The 22,682-nt window shown below is 38.6% G+C and overlaps 1 protein-coding gene across 1 annotated transcript in view; it reads right to left on the bottom strand.

Annotated features, from left to right (window-relative positions):
- The window catches only part of Prkdc (protein kinase, DNA-activated, catalytic subunit), a 198,462-nt gene that overhangs the window by 123,623 nt on the left and 52,157 nt on the right, over nt 1-22,682 (bottom strand). Inside the window, exons 26-32 of the mRNA XM_029470470.1 lie at nt 18,216-18,323; nt 16,217-16,443; nt 14,154-14,248; nt 12,742-12,841; nt 9,686-9,819; nt 8,012-8,266; nt 6,466-6,686 (exon numbers count right to left, since the gene is read on the bottom strand). Of these exons, the coding sequence (XP_029326330.1) occupies nt 6,466-6,686; nt 8,012-8,266; nt 9,686-9,819; nt 12,742-12,841; nt 14,154-14,248; nt 16,217-16,443; nt 18,216-18,323 (1,140 nt within the window). The remainder of the gene's footprint in view (nt 1-6,465; nt 6,687-8,011; nt 8,267-9,685; nt 9,820-12,741; nt 12,842-14,153; nt 14,249-16,216; nt 16,444-18,215; nt 18,324-22,682) is intronic.

Raw genomic sequence — 22,682 nt, 5'->3', positions numbered from 1 at the left:
TGGAGTAGCTATTCTTTTTTTTTTTTTTTTTTTTTTTTTTTTTTTTTATTGTTTTTTTTTTGGTTTTTTTCAAGACAGGGTTTCTCTGTATAGTCCTGGCTGTCCTGGAACTCACTTTGTAGACGAGGTTGGCCTCGAACTCAGAAATCCGCTTGCCTCTGCCTCTGGAGTAGCCATTCTAATATCAAATAAAATCAACTCTCAACCAAAAGTTATCAAAAAAAAGATAAGAAAGGACACTTCATACTGGTCAAAGGAAAAATCTACCAAGATGAACTCTCAATTCTGAACATCTATGCTCCAAATGAAAGAGCATTGAACCTTTATTAAAGCTCAAAGCACACTTCCTACCACGCACAATAACAGTGGGAGAATTCAACACCTCACTCTTAGCCATGGACAGATCATGGAAACACAAACTAAACAGAGACAAGTGAAACTGCAGAAGTTATGAACCAAATGGATTTAACAGATATTGGTAGAACATTTCATCCTAAAGCAAAAGAATATACCTTCTTCTTAGCACCTCATGGTACCCTCTCCCAAAATTGAGCATATAATTGGACACAAAACAGGCCTCAACAGATACAAGAAGACTTAAGTAATCCCATACACCCTATCAGATCACCACGGACTACGGCTGGTCTTAAATACCAACAAAAACAATGGAAAGCACACATACATATGGAAGCTGAACAATGCTCTACCAATAATAACTTGGTCAAGGAAGAAATAAAGAAATTAAAGGCTTTTTAGAATTTAATGAAAATGAAGACAAACATACCAAAACTTATGGGACACAATGAAAGCAGTGGTAGGAGGAAAATTCATATCTCTACGTGCCTCCAAAAAGAAACTGAAGACAGCATACACTAGCAGGTTAACAGCACACCTGAAAGCTCTAAAAGAAAAAGAAGCAAATATACCCAAGAGGAGTAGATGGCAGGAAATAATCAAAGAAAATAGAAAGAACAAAACCAGGAGATGGTTCTTTGAGAAAATCAACAAGATAGATAAACCCTTATCCAGACTAGTGAGAAAACAAAGAGACAGTACCCAAATTAATAAAATCAGAAATGAAGAGTGAGATATAACAACGAACTATATCTTAAAATAACTATTCAGTTTGTTGACTATCAACAGTTAAAAATATTAAAATCATGCTCTACAAATATCAGGATAATATTATTGATAATTTTCTCAATGTGCTTGAAATTAGTATTTTCTTAAGAGTTTCTGCTATTTTGAAATTTTTAAGATATACTTACTGATAAAATAATTTCTCTCCTAAAAACACTGATAATTTTTTAAGTAAACTGATTGTTAAACAATGCACACAAATATATAATACATTTTGAATATTCTCTCACTATGTCAGGTGGTATCACATAAGAGCTTTTGAATATATTTCTTAATGATTCATTTTTAATATTTTATGCTCTTTTTCTATGCTTCACTTCCAAAGAATATTCTATATGTTTTGAAATACTTTATTATTCAACATTAGATATTCAACATTAGTTATGGATAGTATTAAATATTCATTAATGATATTTTAAGGTATGAAAGGATATGAATATAAAAGTTGAACATATTTTTATGTATTATTTGATTCTCAAAATACTCAGTATTATTAATGTTTGATGTATAAAATGCATTTAAATAAAATTTTTTTAAAAATAGAGGAGAACACAGGTAAACAGGTAGAAGCCCTTAAAGAGAAAACACAAAAATCCCTTAAAGAATTACAGGAAAACACAACAGGTGAAGATTTGAACAAAACTATCCAGGACCTAAAAACAGAAAGAGAAACAATAAAAAAAGAAAAATCACAAAGGGAGACAACCCTGGAGATTGAAAACCTAGCAAAGAGATCAGGAGTCATAGACGCAAGCATCACCAAGAGAATACGAGAGATGGAAGAGAGAATCTCAGGTGCCACCACTGCCCAGTGAGTTTGTTATTTCTTTAAGGTCCCAAGGACAGGCACCTGGAAAGTTTGGTTGTGTTTGGTTAAGCAGAGGCTAGGGAGGTTGTCTCAAGCTAACATTTGTGGCTCCTCTGGGTGTTTTCATTAGGGGAGTTTTATGGGCAGTGCCATTTTCAGTGTGGGTTCCCTTGGAGCACCTAGGGAGCGGGAGGGAGCCCTGTGCTTGCTGCAGGGGGACACAGTGCAGAAGCCAGCTGCCTGTATACCATGTTTGCCATCGACAGGAGGTGAAAATGGGAGCTTCTGTGAGAAAAACTGCAGAGGCAAACCGTCTGCACTCAACACTGGAGTCTCTTTGGTGAGGCTTCCAAGAAACAGGAAAATTAACCACAGAGACTTAGCATCAGTAATTCAGGGGCTACAACAACACAAACATCATTCCACCTCTAACAACAAAAATTACAGGGAGCAACAATCACTATTCCTTAATCTCTTTTAACATCAATGGACTCAATTCCCCCAATAAAAAGACATGGACTAACAGACTAGATATCCAATATATACAAAAAACTCAAGACGTTAGACTCCAGAGAACCAAATAACCCTATTAAAAAAATGGAGAACAGAGCTAAACAGAGTTCTCAACTGAGGAAACTCAAATGGCCAAGAAGCACCTAAAGAAATGTTCAACATCCTTAATCATCAGGAAATTGCAAATCAAAACAACTCTGAGATGCCACCTCACACCAGTCAGAATGGCTAAGATCAAAAACTCAAGTGACAGCAGATGCTGGTGAGGGTGTGGAGAAAGAGGAACACTCTTCCATAGCTGGTGGAATTTCAAGCTGGTACAAACACTCTGGAAATCAGTCTAGCGGTTCCTCAGAAATTTCGACATAGTACTACCTGAGAACTCAGCTCTACCACTCCTGGGCATATACCCAACATGTAATAAGGACCCATGCTCCACTATGTTCATAGCAGCCATATTTATAGTAGCCAGAAGCTGGAAACAAGCCAAATGTCCCTCAACAAAGGAATGGATACAGAAAATATGGTACATTTACACAGTGGAGTACTACCCAGCTATTAAAAACAATGAGTTCATGAAATTCTTAGGCACATGAATGGAACTAGAAAATATCATCCTGAGTGAGGTAACCTAATTGCAAAAAAACACACATGGTATATATACACTCACTGATAAGTGGATATTATGCAAAGAGCATGAAATACCCATAATACAACTCACGAACCACATGAAGCTCAAGAGGAAGGAAGACCAAAGAGTAGATGCCTCAATCCTACTTAGAAGGGGGAACAATATCATCAAGGGAAATACAGGGTAGCAGGAACTTGGGAGGAAGAGAGAGGGGTAGGTAGAAAAAGAGGGGCAGAATCAGGTATGGGAGGGAAGATATACAGAGGGTCAGGAAATTGAACAGAAGTGTGTAGCAATGGAGGATGGAGAACTGGGGGTAGCAAGTCCCTGATGCCAGGAAAGCAAGAGCCTCCCAGGACCCCACAGGGATGACAGTAGCTGAAATACCCCACAAAAGGGCAGGAGAACCTGTAGAGCCCATATCCAGAAGTTAGGCATAGATACCCCGGGCAACCCTCCCATTTCCAAAATTTTAACCCAGAATTGTTCCTGTCTAAAGGAAATGCAGGGACAAAGAGTGGAGCAGAGACTGAAGGAAAGGTGAGCCAGAGACTGCACCACCTGGGGATCCATCCCACATGCAGGTATCAAACCCAGACACTATTGCTGATGCCAAGAAATGCTTGCTGACAGGAGCCTGATACAGCTGTCTCTTGAGAGGGTCTGCCATATCCTGACCAATACAGATGAGGATGCTTGCAGCCAATCATTGGACTCCAATGGAGGAGTTAGGGAAGGACTGAAGGAGCTGAAAAGGCCTTATCTGGCATCAATGGGAGGGGAGGCCCTTGGTCCCATGAAGGCTGGATGCCCCAGTGTAGGGAAATGCTAGGGCATTAAGGTGCGATCGGGTGGGTGGGTGGGTGGAGTAACACCCTCATAGAAGCAGGGCAAGGGGAGATGGGATAGGGGGGTTGCAGAAGGGAAACCAGGAAAGGGGACAGCATTTTAAATGTAAACAAATAAAATATCCAATTTAAAAAACAAAACAAGAAAATAGTAGCTCTCCTTTCACAGGGTAAACAAGATCCACAAGGCTAGGAATATTCACAATACTAACAGAGTTTGGCAGACTTTCTCAAGAGGACTGAAGAGTATAAAAATGCTCCAAAAGGATTCAGATTTCATTTTTTTTTTAGATAGACTATGACATAAGTATCACTACTCTGAAAAGGTAAAAAAGCAAACCTCTCCAAAACCTAGAACATTTTCATATGCAAAAATGTCATTTTTCACTTTCAGATTAGGAAGGTTTAACATTTATTTTCAAAAACAGACTATACATTGTAGTAACTATAGTTAACATCAATATATACTTAAAAACTTCTAAGACTACACTTAACGTATTCTCACATAGGGGGTAATATACAAGAGAACAGAGATGTAAATTGGTTTAATTTAACCACATATATACATGGGTCAAAATATGGTGTACACCATAAATACATACGACATTTGCTTATCAATTACAGTGAATAAGGATAATTTCCTGCAATGGAAAGTCTCAGAGGAACCAAAGACACTTCCAAAAAATTATAAACATCAATTATACAGAGTAATGGGCTTCATTATTATGATAATATCATTTATGCAGTCACACATTTTGATGATGCCGAACTCCCCAATTACTCTATTATGTCCCCTTCTCTCCTTTTGCCTGACCTCGTCTTTCTCTCTGGAAGTGCCTCACCCCTCTACTTTCATGTCCTCTCCAGTCCACACATGTTGAGAGCCTTTGGTGCCGCTTCTAGGAATACAGTATTTGTCACTGGGCTAAGACAAGGAAGTCGGCTCAGATAAGAGTATTAGAAACAGTGGCCATGGGGCTTTGTTACTTAATTATTTTTTTTTTTTAAAGATTTATTTATTATATGTAAGTACACTGTAGCTGTCTTCAGACACTCCAGAAGAGGGCACCAGATCTCATTGCAGATGGTTGTGAGCCACCATGTGGTTGCTGGGATTTGAACTCTGGACCTTCGGAAGAGCAGTCGGGTGCTCTTACCCANTTGCAGATGGTTGTGAGCCACCATGTGGTTGCTGGGATTTGAACTCTGGACCTTCGGAAGAGCAGTCGGGTGCTCTTACCCACTGAGCCATCTCAGCAGCCCCGTTACTTAATTATTAATTTGTGTGATCCTTTTGCTTACTACTTTACTTAATTACTGTTTTGTGTGATCTCCTTGTTTACTACTTCTCTTGATGACTTCATCTTTGATCTTAGAACTGACCGTGTTTTTTGGCTATCACAAGAATGATATAAAGCAGGCTGGGGAGGCATAAAGCCACTTCAGCCTCAGTATAGGCTGAGTCATGTGATAATTTTGTCAGTATAGGCTGAGTCATGTGATAATTTTGTCTGGCTGTTTTCCTTTGTCAATCCTCACTCCCTCCATTGAGACCCTGTTGACTAAGCTGGCTTGGTCACACACATGACAGGAAATGTGATACTTGACTGGGTCTGGTTGACCAGTTAATATGATGTTTACTTTCATTTATTCTCCAACAAATTATGTTCCATTATTCATTATGGCTGGAGAATAGTACACCACTATGAGTATAAACACACACATTCATTATTCATTCATCCATTAATGGCACCTAGGTTGATTCCCTAACTTGCTATCATGAATATAAGGATAGCTGGTCACAAACCTTTAATCACAGCACTAGTGAGGCAGAGGCAGGTGAATCTGTAAATTCCAGACCACCCTGGTTTACACTGTAAGTCCCAGCCAGCCATGGTTATAATTTCCACCTGTCTCAAAAATAAACAAACAAGCAAACAAACAAATGACAAATGACCATGAAGGCAAGGCATCTCTCCGCTGATGATGACTCCTTTGGGTAATGACCAGAATTGTGTGCCTAAGTCATAGCCATTGATTACATTTTTAGTTTTTGAAGGTGATTGATTTCCACAGTGGTCGTGCTAAGTTTTGATCCCATTTTTTAGTGACGTGACAGTATTAGGCATGGGATCCACGGCGAGCAAGCGCTTTCCCATGCACTCTCCGGCCGAGCTCCCCAAGCAGCGCTTGCTTTGCTTCTCAATCATCACCAGCTTTTGTTTCTATTTTATTTCTTGAGGATAAATATTTGAAGTGGGCTACGATGGGATCTGAATGTAATTTTGATGTTTCTCCCTTATGTCGAATGATCTAAGGCACTGGCTCTCAACCTTTAATATAGTTAGTTCCTCGTGTTATAGCAACCCTAAACCATAAAGTTCTTTTGATTGCTAGTTGATAACTGTAATTTTGAATCGCAATGTAAATATTACAGGATAAGAACCTCTGATCTTAAGGAAACTTAAAACCCTTTCCATTATAAAGTACCAATCTCCAATTAACAGAGCGGGAGATGACACTACCTTGCAGTCTTCTGGAGAGGCGATGAGCAGGGTTGTGGTGAATTCCATGATCCGGACTAAGACTGTGCACTTGCTGTAATTGTACTTTTCTTCCTCGTGGAGGCTGGGAGGGCCCGTCGCCCCCGTGCCAAAGCGCTGTTCTACTGCTCTAGCGCTATGGGTTGCTATGCTTTCTAAAAAGAAAGCCACTGACCTCAAAAGTGAAGACTGTACTTCAGCACCTAGAAATAAGAGCAGCAAAATATTACTATGCCTTTCTTTCTAACTCTACTAAAACTAATGTACAGTGCCTTTTTGAAATACAAGTGATAATATATACTTAATAACAAATTAAAGACTATTTCAAAGAAAAAAAATGTTAAAGGAAAGATGAACAAAACAGCAGCCATTTCTTCTTAGCTTCTTAGTTCAAATTTTGAACTAAATTATAATTGAAATAGAATTCAATTTCAGATATAGTAAAAATGTCTACACAAGGCCAAGTCATTTATTTATGTATTTACCCTGCCACTGGGCTATATTCCCAGTCCTCTTGCTATGGTTTGAACATGTGCTCCTACCTGCTGCAGCTATTATGGGAGTTGTGCAGCTTTTAAAAAGATGAGAATAGTTAGAACACATGGGTCCCTGGAGTCTTGTCTTTGTGCAGTGTCTTTGTGTTCTGGGACTCTCTCACTTTTAGTCAATCATGAAGTGATCTGCCACATCTTCCTGTCAGCATGACTTACAAAGAGCCAGGCTTTGATAGAAGGAGCTCAAACAATGAACCATAATAATAAATATATATATATATATATATATATATATATATATATATATGTTAATCTCTAACATACATTAAAACTCTATGGTTTTATCTAATACCAAAATTTAATCTGACACAATAGTATGTCAAAAAAACCCAAATAATGTCCATTTTACCAATTTTTACTCTTTGGATAGAGTCATGCTTATATAATCCAAACTGAATTGAAATTTCTGATCCTCCTGCCCTTCCCTCTCCTGAAAAAGTGGGAATATAGGTATACACCACCACATCTGACATTGTATATAATATGTATATAATATTGTATATAATATTAAGCAATGCAAAATCAAATGACCATGGTTGTCTTTAAGCAGGTATTTTCCATCTTAAATAGCCAGGTGTTATTGTAATAGGTCTATCTTCATATGTTATTTCATCGTTTTTCCCCTACAGCTTTTAATATTCTTTCTTTGTTCTGTACGTTTGGTGTGTTGATTGTTATGTGTTGTAGGGAATTTCTTTTCTGGTCCAGTCTATTTGGTGTTCCGGATGTTTTTACACCTTGATAGGTAATGTTTTACTCTACTAGTGTATCTGCTATCAATGTTAGTATTATTTTTATTTTAATTTATTTTCTAAATAGGTCTCACCACGTAGCAGTTGCTGCCCTGCTACATTCCCTGTAGATAAGGCTGGCTTAGAACTCACAGCCTTGTTATTATGGTATGTAGTGTACAGTCTACATGGAATAAACTGAGCAGAATCAGGCAAAGCTATCTTACAGTTAACTTTACCTACCCAGGACCTCTTGTCCTTGCACAGTCTCCTTCTCAATAAATGTGCTGTAGCACTCCAGTGCTGCAAGGAGGAGGTCAAGCCACTGTAGCAATCCTCGCAGGCTGATTGGCCCTTGTAAGTGGACGAGGGTTGGCTGAGCAAGAATGCCTGCTGGCTGATCACTGCTGCTTGCCCCTCCTTCAAATGTGTTTATGAGAAAAGAAATACCTTTCTTTTTTATAAGGTCTTTCAACCATGAAGAAGGGGATTTGTTGCCTAGGAGACAAAATAAAAACGTGAAAACATATTCACGCATATGTATATAATATGTAAACACTCAAAAATTAAACCTCTTTAATTCCTAAACCTAGTTTAAATTGAAAATGATACAGGCTGATCTTTTTACTACTCCTCATCTTTTTTTTTTTTTTCTAAGAAGTTATTTCCACTAAGGCCACTCTTTTCAGTTACTAAACATTATAAATACATCATTTGGAATAGCAACAAACTAATACTCTGGCCCCTGCAATTTTCTTTTCAAGTTACAAAACAACAGTGGGATTTTGGGGCTTTGATGTTGGTTGCGTTACTCACATCTCTGAGGACCTGACCTCTCTGTAAATCTCAATCTCCTCATCTCAAAACATCTCAAGAACAAGCACACACCCACCTCCTAGGTGATTACAAACATTGCAGGACTTAACGTGTGAAGATGCCCAAGCTGGCCTTGAAGTTGTGGGTACAACTATCTCTCTGCCTCAGGTCCTCAAGCTGCATGTTTAGTATTGTTTACTAAGCAAAAGTCTTGCTTTAAAATTTGTTCTTTGGATAACATTTTATTCTCCATCAAATAAGGAGAGGGTAAAATTTCATTTTGCATGTTATGAAACCAGAAAGGGTTAAATTATCTGTCACTGATTATCTTAGACAAGAAACCAAAACAGAATGTGTGCCTGATTGATGTATTAAGAGGACAATTTTTATAAAAAGGAAGCATAATTCATTATTTTCACTATCTAAAGAAAATTGTAATCATGAGAAGAAAATCAATATGGTATTTAAACTCTACAGCAAGTGTCAAGAAAGAAAAACAATTATCAGAAGGAACGGCAGATCTGCTGAAAGAGCAAGATATGGGAACTTTATCAAGTGCTGTGCTGATACTTGTATGTCAACTTGTCACAAGCTAGAGTTAGCTAAAAGGAAAGTAAATCAACTCTACATATGAGGGTGGCGCATATGTGTCATACCAGCACTCTGAAAGATGAGGCAGGAGGACTGTGAGTTCAAGGTGGGAGGAATCTGAGTTATAAAGTCAATGAGAGAGGGGTGATGAAGGAGAGGAAACAAGAAGGAGGAAGAAGGGGAAGAGAAGAGGAAGGAAATGTTATTTGTAGTATTTATTTATACAAAATCAGAATGTTCTTATCTGTCTCCATCTACAAACTGGCAAACCCAAAGCCAATTAATGCTGGTAGAATGTTTAGAATCAAGATACTGGGCAAAGAAGGCAACATAGCAAGTAAGGGAACACGCTGCACACGCCTGCTAACCTAAACCTGACCTGTGAAATTCATCCAAAGATGAAAGGCTTCAACGTTGTTCTTTGATTCCACACATCCGCTGCCATAAAAGTACTAACCCCTTCCCCACTTTAGTGATCTCTTAATTAAAAAAGAAAAAGAGAGGACATACCTGGCAGTAAAGGAACAAATTTATAAAAGAGTTCCATGGACTTGTGTCGACATTCTGTCTGGGGCCTTCCACAGTGAGCCAAAAGCCACTCAACCAGATCCAATAAACATAATGATGTCAAAGGTGGAAATCCCCTACACAAAAGATCATGTCATTAACATACTATCCAACATTCAATGCCTACGTAGCCAAGAATGTAATTCTACTAAACTGACAAATGTAAAAGGCACAATCATTTTTAATGTATTAATATCTAGATACAATCAAGGTATCACAGGTTAAATCATAGAGATCTGCCTGCCTCTGCTTCTCGGGTGCTAGGATTATAGGTGTTTGCCACTATGCCCGGGTTCAGTATAGTTCTAACATTATATATATAATTACATAATGTTGTAATAATATATATGTCTCTGTGTGTATATATGTACATATATGTATATATATATATACACACATACATACACCCACATATATATATATTTTTTTTTTTTCATGCACTGCTGGGAAAAGAACTAAGGACCTTGTACTGCTAGGCAAATGCTTAGGTCCTATTTCCTTCCTTCCTTCCTTCCTTCCTTCCTTCCTTCCTTCCTTCCTTCCTTTTTAACTTTTATTTGGAGCTTTGTAAATTTCACATCATACACCCCAATCCTACTCACCTCCCTCTACCTACCCCTAACAAAGATTTTTTTTTTAAAAAAAATCTTGTTCTAGAAGCTGTAGTGTGTCCCACAGTCTACCTTTTTCTCCCTACTTCTTTGCTTGCAAATGTTCAATGCCATGACTTATTGGTTTGACAAGAGGCCTTTGGCTTCTGTTATTCTATCAATTTTGGGACTCCTCTCAAAAGTCCTGTTGTTGCCCTGTGTCATGGAGATGTTATAGTTTTGGATCTATAGGACTGGGCTCTCCAAGTACTCCAGCAGTTCACTGATGGGGTAGACGGTGATGAGGGTCAAGTCAAAGTCTTAGGTCTATGCCTGAGAGGTATAAGGAGATGGTCAACCTGCTGGCTCTCCTGCTCTCATGCTCTTGGGGTCAGCTCACCAGGAACCCCTACAACAAGGGCCAGTTCTACCCTGTTTCCCAGGTAAAGGTACAGGGCTCTCTCTCCAGAGTGCTGCAGCAGGTAAGCAACATTGTAAGTTCTGACACTCTGATATCCCTGGGCCAGCTCTCTTGTCTGCCATAGATGATGCGGAAGGAGAGGAGGGCATCTCCCTTGTACTCGCCACTGCACAGCAGACAAGAAACAGGGTTGGCTTTCCTGTTCTCATGACCCCAGAGGCCTTATTTCCTTTTACTATGGGAAAAAAAAATTTAAATATGCTTAAAAGAATTATGTATTTCCATGTTTCCACTCCAGTGTGCCCTTTTGTTGTTACAACAAAGAAAAACCCACAGTTATAGTTTGTAAAGCAGTACTCCTTAAAAGCTCACCTTTGTGAGATGTAAGTCTCTAATCCTACCCCAGCCCAGACTCAAATATCTTATAGATGAAGCATGTACAACAACCGGTATTTTAGCTAGACGTCCAATTAATTTTAATAAATGCTATTATCAAGAACCAACTCTGTAAAGGAATGTTAGAAATTAGATTCAATTGTATTAGTTTGCTTTTGTTGTTTCTTGACCATCTCATTTAGCTGAGGCTGGGCATAAACTCTTGATCCTCTTACCTCTACCTCCCAAGTGCTGGGTTTATAGGTATAAGCAGGCAATGGTAGCACATGCCTTTAATCCCAGAACTCAGGAGGCCGAGGCAGGTAGATCTTTCTAAGTCTGAAGTCATCTTGGTCTATAGAGCCAATTCCAGGACAGCCAATGCTACACAGAGAAACCCTGTATCGAAAAACCAAAAAGGAAAACAAACAAACAAACAAACAAACAACAATAACAATAACAAACAAACAAATTAATCTCTGTTCAGCATCACTCAACTCCTGAGCCACTTAAGGTCCTGAGTCATAGTGAACAGAATGTACTTGGAAGTCAGACAGACTGAGTTCACCTCTGCATTTCCCTTAAACACTTACATGAGCTTGAATAATGTGCTCAGTCTTCAAAGTACATCTTAAATCACCCTAAATCTAAATATGCATTTTATCCTTCGGGTGACTATATCTTATTGAATATAACATTCCCTAAAGACTTCCTGGAAATGCTCATAGCAAGTTCCCAATGGTCAGACTGTTTAAATAGTAACTAAACAGATCTCTAATTTAAGTAGGACTTAAGTTGAATTCCTGACTTAGAGAGCTCTGCACAAACACTGCACAGTGTTTTACAATCTTTGATTGAATGTGACATTCAGTCCTTATACTTCAAAATTTATTGTTTAACAGTTCATAAATATTCTAATTAAATAATTACTTACCAAACTTGTAACAGGTAAAATACAATGTTCAAAATTTATTGTCAATATGGATACCTATCTAAACCATAATCAAATATTATCATCCTGAAACCATGTACTTTCAAACTTAAAAGTTTTAAATTTTGCTAGAAAAATGACTGCTCCCCAATAAAGGAGCTAGAGAAAGGACCCAAGGAGCTGAAGGGGTTTGCAGCCCCATAGGAGGAACAACAATATGAACCAACCAGTACCCCCTCATCTCCCAGGAACTAAACCACCAACCAAAGAGTACACAAGGAGGGACTCAAGGCTTCAGCTGCATATGTAGAAGAGGATGATCTCGTGGGACATCAATGAGAGGAGAGGCCCTTGGCTTTGTGAAGGCTCAATGCCCCAGTGTAGAGGAATGCCAGGACAGGGAAATGAGAGTGGGTGGGTTAGTGAGCAGCAGGGGGTAGGGGGGATGGGCTAGGAGGGTTTTTGGAGGGGAAAGGAGGGAAGGGGATAAAATTTGAAATGTAAATAAAGTATCTAATAAAAAATGAAAAAAAAAAAAAAAAGAAAACTCATACCACGTTTCTACACATTTCTTCCTTACAAAGATAATTCTTTATATTCTACATGTTCATCTTCAACATTCATCAGATGGAAATTAGCTTTGTGTTGGGTTAAAGAAAAGAAGAAAACCAGTATCACCTACCGTGGCAAACGTCGTTTTTTTGCTTTGTTTAAAGAGACATGCTTCTTTTCAATGATGCGTCTTAGGTGATCAATGGCATCACAGCACTGCTGAACTGTACCTGAATTTGTGGCCAGTACAAAAATATATCATAGAAAACGTATATCAGATTATCATTAACACAGTAATATTATAAATCTGCTGACCGAATTTTGTGAATACCAAAGTAATTTTACTATAGATTTAGTATTTCTACATCTCAAAATATGAAATTAAATTAAATGACTTACATTTCAAATCCTAAAATAAAACCCAAACTCATGACTGAAAGAAGGCATGACAACATGTATGTATGTTGTGAATTTGAATTTGAATTTGGTCTAATGCTTGTATGATGTTAACTGGGTTCCCAAAATTCCTCTAGAATCCATATGTGAGATGCTGAGGGTTCCTGCCCCCAGTTGGTTCTGATTAGTCAATAAAGTTGTTGGCGGCCAATGGCTGGGCAGGGAGACAAAGGTGGAAAGATTCACGGGCAAGGGGACCAAGAGCGGAAGCACGATTTAGAGCCACCATGCTGGGAAAGCAGTAAGGTCCAGATATGAGAGGTGCAGAAAAGAATGAACAGCAATCAGGAGCGAGAGACCCCACTGGGTCTAGGGCAACAAAGATGGAATATAGATTTTAGTAAGTAATAATTCAGGAGTATCAGAAGGGAGGTGTTAGCCACATGGAAGTTTGGGAGTGGCCCAACCATTGAGCTGATTAAGGCATATTAAATACAGGGCTGTGTGTGTGTGTGTGTGTGTCTTTCATTCGGGAATCCAGAACATTGAGGTGGGTAGCAAGGAACTCTCACTGCCACGTCAGGGCGATTTGAGTGTAGGTTAATTGCCTACTGCAACACATATCTATTATATACACACACCCCAAAAGGAGTATCACATCCAAATAGAAAGTACATGACCAACAGCCTCACATGACAGGCTAGGCGGGGAAACCTCCAGGGTAGCATAACCCAATATGAGCCAGAGCCAGTGTACATCAACTCAAAGCCATTCCTTATGGGTTGTAAATTCCTTGGCTGTAGGGTAACCTATATTATAGTTTAATATATAGCCACTATAGAAAAGGATGGAACTAAGGACATAAACACCCAGGATTCAGCAACCAGGGCTCAAGCTCCACGGCTTCTGAGTACTAACAGGTTCTTGGAGGAGGAAGACATAGAAAACCTTTTACAAACTGATTTGAGACATTGAGTGTGAAAAAACAATGTATTGTCCCTTCATATTTATCAGATCTGCTAAGAGGAATATGAAAAGAAGAAAAATACCATCTCGTGAAAGGATCATATGAGCCTGGATGCTGAGTGGAAAGATTCCACAACAAATATTTTCAGTATGCAAACAGAACACTAGAATGACACCTACCTAAGGATTTCTCATCTTCATGTGCCAAGGCCAGACTTTCCATATATGTCACTAAGGCTTCAAACACAAACTGTTCTACCAGGGATCCTTCTTCCCTGCAAAATAAGAAAACCTCACCTAAGAAAACAATATATAGAAAAAGACAAAGAACAGTAATAAGGAATACAAACAATGTTTTGTTGTTGTTGTTTCTGAGCCAGAATCTCACTCACTAATCTAGGCTGAGTTGGAACTCAATACCGTACACACAAGCATTAACTAAAGAAAGAGTTGTCCACCTGTTGGAAAAATTCATTTTCTTGGAAATTAAGAATAACAAATCAGGGTGGTGGTGGTGCATACCTTTAATCCAAGCACTTGGGAGACAGAGGCAGGTGGATTTCTGAGTTTGAGGCCAGCCTGGTCTACAGAGTAAGTTCCAGGACAGCCAGGACTACACAGAGAAACCCTGTCTCGAAAACCCAAAAAAAAACCCAACAACAACAACAACAACAACAACAACAACAACAACAACAAAAAAAACACTACGAGGAAAAGAAAGCAAATAATATAAAATTTGAGAAAGATTACTATTTTGTAGGGCAAGTTTCTATACTACAAGGGTTTCTACACAAATACACAGCCTATAACACTTTTATCAAGAATAAACCTAAATTTGAAGACAACCTGAGATTCCATTAATCCTCCCCTTGGTGTTGACATGCCTCTGTGGAAAACTGCAGGACAATCTGATAGCCAAAGGAAAATGCCTTTAGGTACATTTTAGGTTGAGGAAGTATGTCATCTGTAAGGCTGACATTCCCTACTTTGCCTTTAAATAGAGGAGGCTGTAAGATAAAGTTGTTTTCTTTTCTCCAAGAAAGGAATCCAGAGAGCAAGTGAATCTCCGCCCACATAGCCTTTGCTCTTCTCTTCAGAAACTCTCAGGGTTAGTTTTTGCTGCTCTGGACTAAATAACCCATTTCTCAACTTGGAGCATAGGTACAAGCCAATTTGGTTTACTACTACACTCTATAAACATTATATACTGTATACATTCTTCTGTATATAGAGGTCTCCTCATCTAAAAAGCTACATAAACAAGACATGGCTTCATGCTCTAGTAATTCTCATATAAATCTACATGTGGATTCCCATCTATTCCTCCATCTTCCTTCTATTCATCTCCTCTGTTTCCCAGCTACCATTTTTTAGAATAAGCTTTTTTTTAACCTAAGTCACTGGAAGAAGACTAAGTAATCTATTCTTAGTATTTAAGAGGATTAGTTAAAGGCATAAAGTTTTACATCTATCTCTTCTACTATCTTTCTCAATTGCAGTCCTTTTTAAAAGCTATTCTATATCTGCAGTTTTTGGCATAGTACCTGGCATATAATATTCTTTTTTTTTCCCAAAGCCTTCTCTGACAAGAGGTACATGTGCTCCTAATAGTGAATCATCCCTTCAGCTCTCACACATTAATAAATGATGCTATATGCAGGAACGAACTAATGAATATATGCATACCACTCATCTTGCTGTACTCAATGTCTTTCTTGGACTTTCGGAATAGTCAAAGTTTGACTTCACTTTGCACTCTCATAATTCTAGCAACTTCATATCATTAGAGGAGCTCTCCATTCTTCTACCATAGCAGACAAACCTGGCTCCCCTACCCATTACTGTGAACACAATCTGAGAGTACCAAAGTTCTTCACCACCTCATATGAGGGGTGGAGGTTCTTACTAACCTACCTCCACCTTCTGATCATAAAGGTGAATTTGGCTGATTCTCATTCATCCTCTATGGTCCACCTCTGACAAGTGTTCACGAACTTACTATACACATTCTCTATGCTTCAAAAGATCTTGCACATGTGCCTTTGGTTGTACTCTCAAAACATATTTGCAAGTATTTCTCCACAGTTTCTAAGATTTTAAATGCACACCATCTATCACATATTTATAAATAAATGCTCGACATAAGAATTTATGGACTTAAACACCAGGGTAATTTTCAAAATTACATTAAAGGTTTTAAGAGCTGTCTCATACAGCTTTCCTCACACACAAAGCTTACATACCTGAATTCCTTGTAGATGTGATTAAAAGCAAGTGCCGCACCTAGCCTCTTGAAAGCATTAGGATGAAGTGCAAGGCTGTAGAGCCGCTTGAACAGTGACTTGCTGTTTACTGGACTCTTCTCTTGCTGCTGAGGTGTTGTTTGCTTAATGGACCATTTGAGGAATTCTTGAACGCACCGTCCACAAAAATCTCTTAAAGTACTGTCAACAGGGTCCACAATACCATCCTTAATCAAGACAAGGACAGCCTCATTGTGGTAACTGCTATATCCATAGAATGATTAATGATTTTGTGTGAATATATATCAACATTCAGGAGGTTAAGGCAAGAACACCATGAGTTTGAGGTTAACCTGGGATACACAGTAAGTTCCAGCTTAACATAGGCTAGAGCCTAAACTATAGACCTTAACTTAAAAAAAAAAAACAAAAAATCATCCACCAATTCTTCCCTTCCCATAACAAGGTATATGATCTGGTGAGTGCCTGAGTGCACTGAACAAACAGGGCTATGTGACTGTACTATGTGTTTTACACAACAAAATGGTCAAACAGGGTCCTCATAAGTATACCACACTTCTTCCTAAATGATCATGTCAACTTACATGTTTGCTGGCTTCAACTTAGCAGACAATGTAGCACAGATGCATAATGGGATCAGTTTCCAAGAACAAAGAATTAAAGGATGTTTGGATAATTTCATTAGATATTTCACTGGAAATTTTGCTATTTTTATTTTTGTATTTATCATTTTATTTACTTAATTTATTATTTTTTTTCAGCTTCTTAAAAGCAGGATCCTGTACTGGCTAGGCTTGTATAGAGTTACTATGTCACTGAGTGGTATTAAACTCTAATCCTCCTATCTCTGCCTTGTAAATGTTACAATTACAGATGTGTGCAAGGTGATTCTAATGTGAACATTTAAGTCCCTCTCTTCAAAAATGGATGAAATAACGGGAAAACCCACATAAAATAATATTTAAAGAAACCAAAGTTATTCCTACAAGCTCAAAATTAAAATAAATATGCATCAAAGACCACTACAGCCTTAACTCACTGAACCAGTGACCAGACCCTAATTACTACCTCTATTACCTCAGGAAAAGTTTGACATGAAAGGTAAACTGTGGACTCCATAGCCCTTTAGTAGATGAATCTGAATGCAAGAAAAAAATTCAATAAATTAAAAATTCCCTTTACTCTTGAATTAAATACTGTACCATGGATTTAAAAAACAAACTACTGTTATTAATGAAGAATATTTACACAAAACACATTCATACTTTCTTTTTTTTTTTGTTTTTTTTCGAGACAGGGTTTCTCTGTATAGCCCTGGCTGTCCTGGAACTCACTTTGTAGACAGACCAGGCTGGCCTCAAACTCAGAAATCTACCTGCCTCTGCCTCCCAAGTGCTGGGATTAAAGGAATGTGCCACCACCGCCCGGCACATTCATACTTTCTTATGCCATATATATAGAGATCTGCCTGCCTCTGCCTCCTAAATGCTGGGATTAAAGGCATGTACCACCACCACTACCCAGCATGCATGCATATAATTTTTTAACTTAAAGCCATTTAAAAAGCAGAATGTGGACTAAAAATATAAATATTAAGAACATCACATATCGGGGCTGGTGAGATGGCTCAGTGGGTAAGAGCACCCGACTGCTCTTCTGAAGGTCCAGAGTTCAAATCCCAGCAACCACATGGTGGCTCACAACCATCTGTAATGAGACCTGACGCCCTCTTCTGGAGTGTCTGAAGACAGCTACAGTGTACTTACTTATAATAATAAATAAATCTTAAAAAAAAAAAAAGAACATCACTTATCAAAATAAATACGGTACTGTGTCCAAAACCAACAATAACAGTTTCTATAGCTAAAGGCTATATTTTGGTATGTTAACAAGGAACTTTTCCTAAAGATCTAAATGTACACTAATAAATTTCTGTAGTCATTTGGAATGAAAGAACAGAATTCCAAATACTACTTACCAGTATGGCTTCTAATAAGGCAACAGTATCTTGACTTTCAAATTTTTTATTGTTAGTCAACCAGTGGATCAGCTGCATAACAAGCGGTTCATAGAGCTGCCTTGTCACCTGAAGAGACAATCTCTAATGCAGTTTACAGCCTTCATATGAAAGTAAATATACACTGAAAATTAAACTTTTAGATGGCTCTTTCAACAAAGCTATTGTTAACATTAGTTTCTTTTTCTAGTTCCGTTCCATGATGAACACAGCCTTAAGAGTCCAGAAAAGGGAAAAAAGAAAAAAAAAATATATATATACATATATTAATGGTCTATTTATAAGAGCAATTTAAGATACTGTTAGTATAATTTGTGTCAGGGCCTATCTGGGTAAGTCTACCTGATCCTACTATCTATGCATCCCCCTTAAAGCCCAAGATCTAGCCTAGGATCATAGCCAGTCCCCTTCCTTAGACCAAACAACCTGGACCGTGTCATTTATAACCTACGGATTCTTCACACACCATATCCAGTTTCTTTGCTCAGCGAGGTCCTGCACCTCTTAAACCCCTCCATACACCTTCTCCATCTCCCAGATCCATCCCTCGTGACAGGCCTAGTTTGGAAAGTCCTGCTTGCCCTACCTACAATCCCCAGGTTCTTTCCTGTGCTGCCTACCAACTATATCACATTCAACCTCTTATAGCAGCAGATCCTACACATCTTAGGTGAGTCTTCCTGGTCGTTGCTTTTACCCTCCCTCTGCAGCAACACAGGTCTAGCCCATTACCCACATCTAGTGCCTCTGGTTGAGCCTGGATAGCACTGCTTGAGTCACCTACAACTGATTGGCCCCTTGCACAGTACTCCCACCCCAATCCCCAAATCCACCAGTCCTACAGAAATGATCTCCAATGATAATTGCCTATACAAACTCCAGGACATAAAACTTAAAAGAACAATCACAAATGTCAAAAAAAAGAAATTAAGGAGTTTATAGATAAAACAAAGAACTCAAAAGAATCAAAATCAAAACAAGAAGAATGAAAACAGCAAACAAACAAACATGAAGGCTGATTGAAGTGAAAGAAATAATCCAAGGTTTGATGACTGAATTACTGAGTTCAACCAGGAGACGGGAACACTGAAGAAGCCAACCTGAAATGAAGGTGGAAAACCTAATAATCAAGCCAGAAAACCCAAGAAAAAGTTATATAAGTAGAATGAAACAATCAGAAGATAGACTATCAGGTCTCTAAGAGAAAGTAGAGAAACTAGACCCTAACAAGCAACGATGAATAAAAAGTCCAAAAAAAAAAAAAAAAGAAAGAAAAAGAAAAAGGAAAAGAAAGAAGAGAAAGGAAAAGGAAAGGGAAAGGAAAGAATAGAATAGAATAGAATAGAATAGAATAGAATAGAATAGAATAGAATAGAATAGAATAGAAAAAGACAGACACAGGAAATGAGGGACACCATGAAGAGACCAAATCTTTGAATTGTAGGCATAAATGATGAAGAGTCCTAGGTCAACAGTAAAAACCAGACCTTCAGCAAGAAAACAGAAGAAAACTTCCGCTAAGTAAAGAATGACACACCCATAAAGACAGAAGCACAAAAGTCAGCAAATGGACACAGAGCACCAAATAGACAAGACCACGGAAGAAAACCCTCGTGCCATATAATAGCTAAGCCATCAAGTACTCAGAACAAAGAACATATTGAAAGCTGCAAGAGAGAAGGGCTGAAAAGCACCTAAAGAAATGTTCAACATCCTTAGTCATCAGGGAAATGCAAATCAAAACAACCCTGAGAAGCCACCTCACACCAGTCAGAATGGCTAAGATCAAAAACTCAGGTGACAGCAGATGCTGGCGAGGATGTGGAGAAAGAGGAACACTCCTCCATTGCTGGTGGGATGGCAAGCTTGTACAACCACTCTGGAAATCAGTCTGGTGGTTCCTCAGAAAATTGGACATACAGCTAGATTCAGCAATACCTCTCCTGGGCATATATCCAGAAGATGTTCCAACTTGTAATAAGGACACATGCTCCACTATGTTCATAACAGCCTTATTTATAATAGCCAGAAGCTGGAAAGAACCCAGATGTCCCTCAACAGAGGAATGGATACAGAAAATGTGGTACATTTACACAATGGAGTACTACTCAGCTATTAAAAACAACTTCATGGAATTCACAGGCAAATGAATGGAACTTGAGAATATCATCCTGAGTGAGGAGACTCAGTCACAAAGGAACAAACACAGTATGTTCTCACAGATAAGTAGATATTATCCCATGTGAGGAGCGGGTGCGGCCACCGCCCCAAGATGGCGCCAAAGTTGGCTGCCAGGTCTTATGACCTGCGCCTGACTTCCTCATTACCTCAGACTTAGCTACACCCCAGCCGCCTGCACTGTGCAGACACCATGCCTCATCGGCTCGCCTGAGGTGTCGTTACTTGCTGTGAACCAATGGACTGCCATTTTGTGACTGGGGTGATTGGAAGGAGTCAGTAGGGTATTTAAGGCGTGCCCCAGGGTTGTTTGGGGGATTCCCCTTCCTGCATTGCAATGTGAAGTGTTCCTGAATAAACCTGCTTGAAGAAGGACAACGTGGTGTTGCGTCTTTCCTGCTTGTCGGGGTGGACTCGACAATCCCAAAAGTCGGGATACCCAAGATTCAATTCACATAGCTAAGAAGCCTTAGAAGACAGAAGACCAAAATGTTGATGCTTCAGTGCTTTTTAGAAGGGTGAACAAAATATTCACAGGAGGAAATATAGAGACAAAGTGTGGAACAAAGACTGAAGGCCATCAAACCGGATGTTCTTCTGGATGCCGTGAAGTGCTTGCTAATGGAAACCTGATATGGCTGTCTCCTAAGGGGCTCTCCCAGAGCCTTACAAAGACAGAGGTGGAAGTTTGCAGCCAACAACTGGACTGAGCTGGGGGTCCCCGATGGAGGAGTTGGAGAAGGGACTGAAGGAGCTGAGGGGTTTGCAGCCCCATGGAGGAAGCAACAGTGTCAACAGCCCCTCCCCTTCCCCTGCCAGAGCTCCCGTGGACTGGACCAACAACTAAAGAATACACATGGAGTGACCCATAGTGCTGGCCACATAAGTGACAGAGGATGGCCTTGTTGGACATCAGTGGGAGGAGAGGACTTTAGGCCTGAGAGTGTTCAATGCCTCAGTGTAGGGGAATGCCAGGCCAGGAAGATGGGAGTGGGGAACACCCTCAGAGAGGCAGGGGGAGGGGGATGAGGTAAGGGGTTTCTGAAGGAGAGACCTGGAAAAGGGAAAATATTTTAAATGTAAATAAAGAAAATATCCAATCAAAACAAAAATAATAAAAATAATGCTTACAATCTGTGTAAAACAAAAATGTTCACTCCTGCCAGGACAGTTATGTTTTTAAGCTTTGTTGTATTATAATTTCTTTCTCAACTACTTATCTTTGTGAGGCAGTATATGAATGAAGGGCAAGTTCATGTCACAAAGGGCAGAGTAATAAAGTTTGTTATTTATAATAAAGTTTATGAAAGTAATGAAGTTTGTTTACAAAACTAGGAAGTAGGATAAGGTTGTCCATATTTCAACATTAGCACATTCTTGGTAAAGTACATTTCAGTCAAACTTGTACAATTAGTTCAAAAGTTATATTTTATTTGCACTTATATAATACATATGTGTTCAAAAATCTATTTGCGGATGGAAAACAAAATTCTGTACTCTTAAGGTCTTTGACATTGCAAACTAGTAAGCTGGCTGATTAAAAAATAAAAAGCAGTCTACAGCTTTTTATTTAAAAATAAAATGCAGATACTAGAAATTTGTCTAGTTCAATGCATAGATATTATTAAGAACTCAAGACCTCAGCAATGATGACAGGACCAGTACCTAGTAGTGACTAATCTCAAATACAAATGCTGTCTCCAGCTAGATTGGTTTTTTTCCCTGTATTTGGTTGTAGCAATAAAATACCAAGCCAACAGCTTTAGATATCTAAAACACCAATGCTTTCTGTCATCGTAAAATATCCAAGAAAATATAGATTGTTTGGAAATGTATTTGAAAGTTAATAAAGTTATTCTGTGACCTTTAAAAAAATCTATAAAAAAACAGATACTAGAAGGAAATAAATAAAACCACTCAAAGTCTGACTCAATCAATAAAGAAAATCCAAACTGAGAAATATCTGGAAATTTAAAAACTCAAACAAAAACCACAGAGGCAAGCTTCACTAACAGAATACAGAAGATGGGAGAATCACAGGCATTGAAGACAAGATAGAAGAAATGCATATATTGTTCAAGTAAATGTTAAATCAAAAAATATTCTGGCACAAAACGTCAAGGAAATCTGGAACAATACATTAACAGAAAAGTTGGAACTCCTTAAGAACAAATAGGTCATTCCACAAAAATGAATTCTAACCTTGAAACACTGAAAACATAAAGCAATTAAATATTAATGTTTAACAAA

The sequence above is a fragment of the Mus caroli genome, chromosome 16 (genome assembly GCF_900094665.2).
Source record: "Mus caroli chromosome 16, CAROLI_EIJ_v1.1, whole genome shotgun sequence".
NCBI classification, from domain to species: Eukaryota; Metazoa; Chordata; class Mammalia; order Rodentia; family Muridae; genus Mus; species Mus caroli.
The sequence above is the reverse complement of the archived record's forward strand: the minus strand, read 5'-3'. Positions and strand labels throughout refer to the sequence as shown.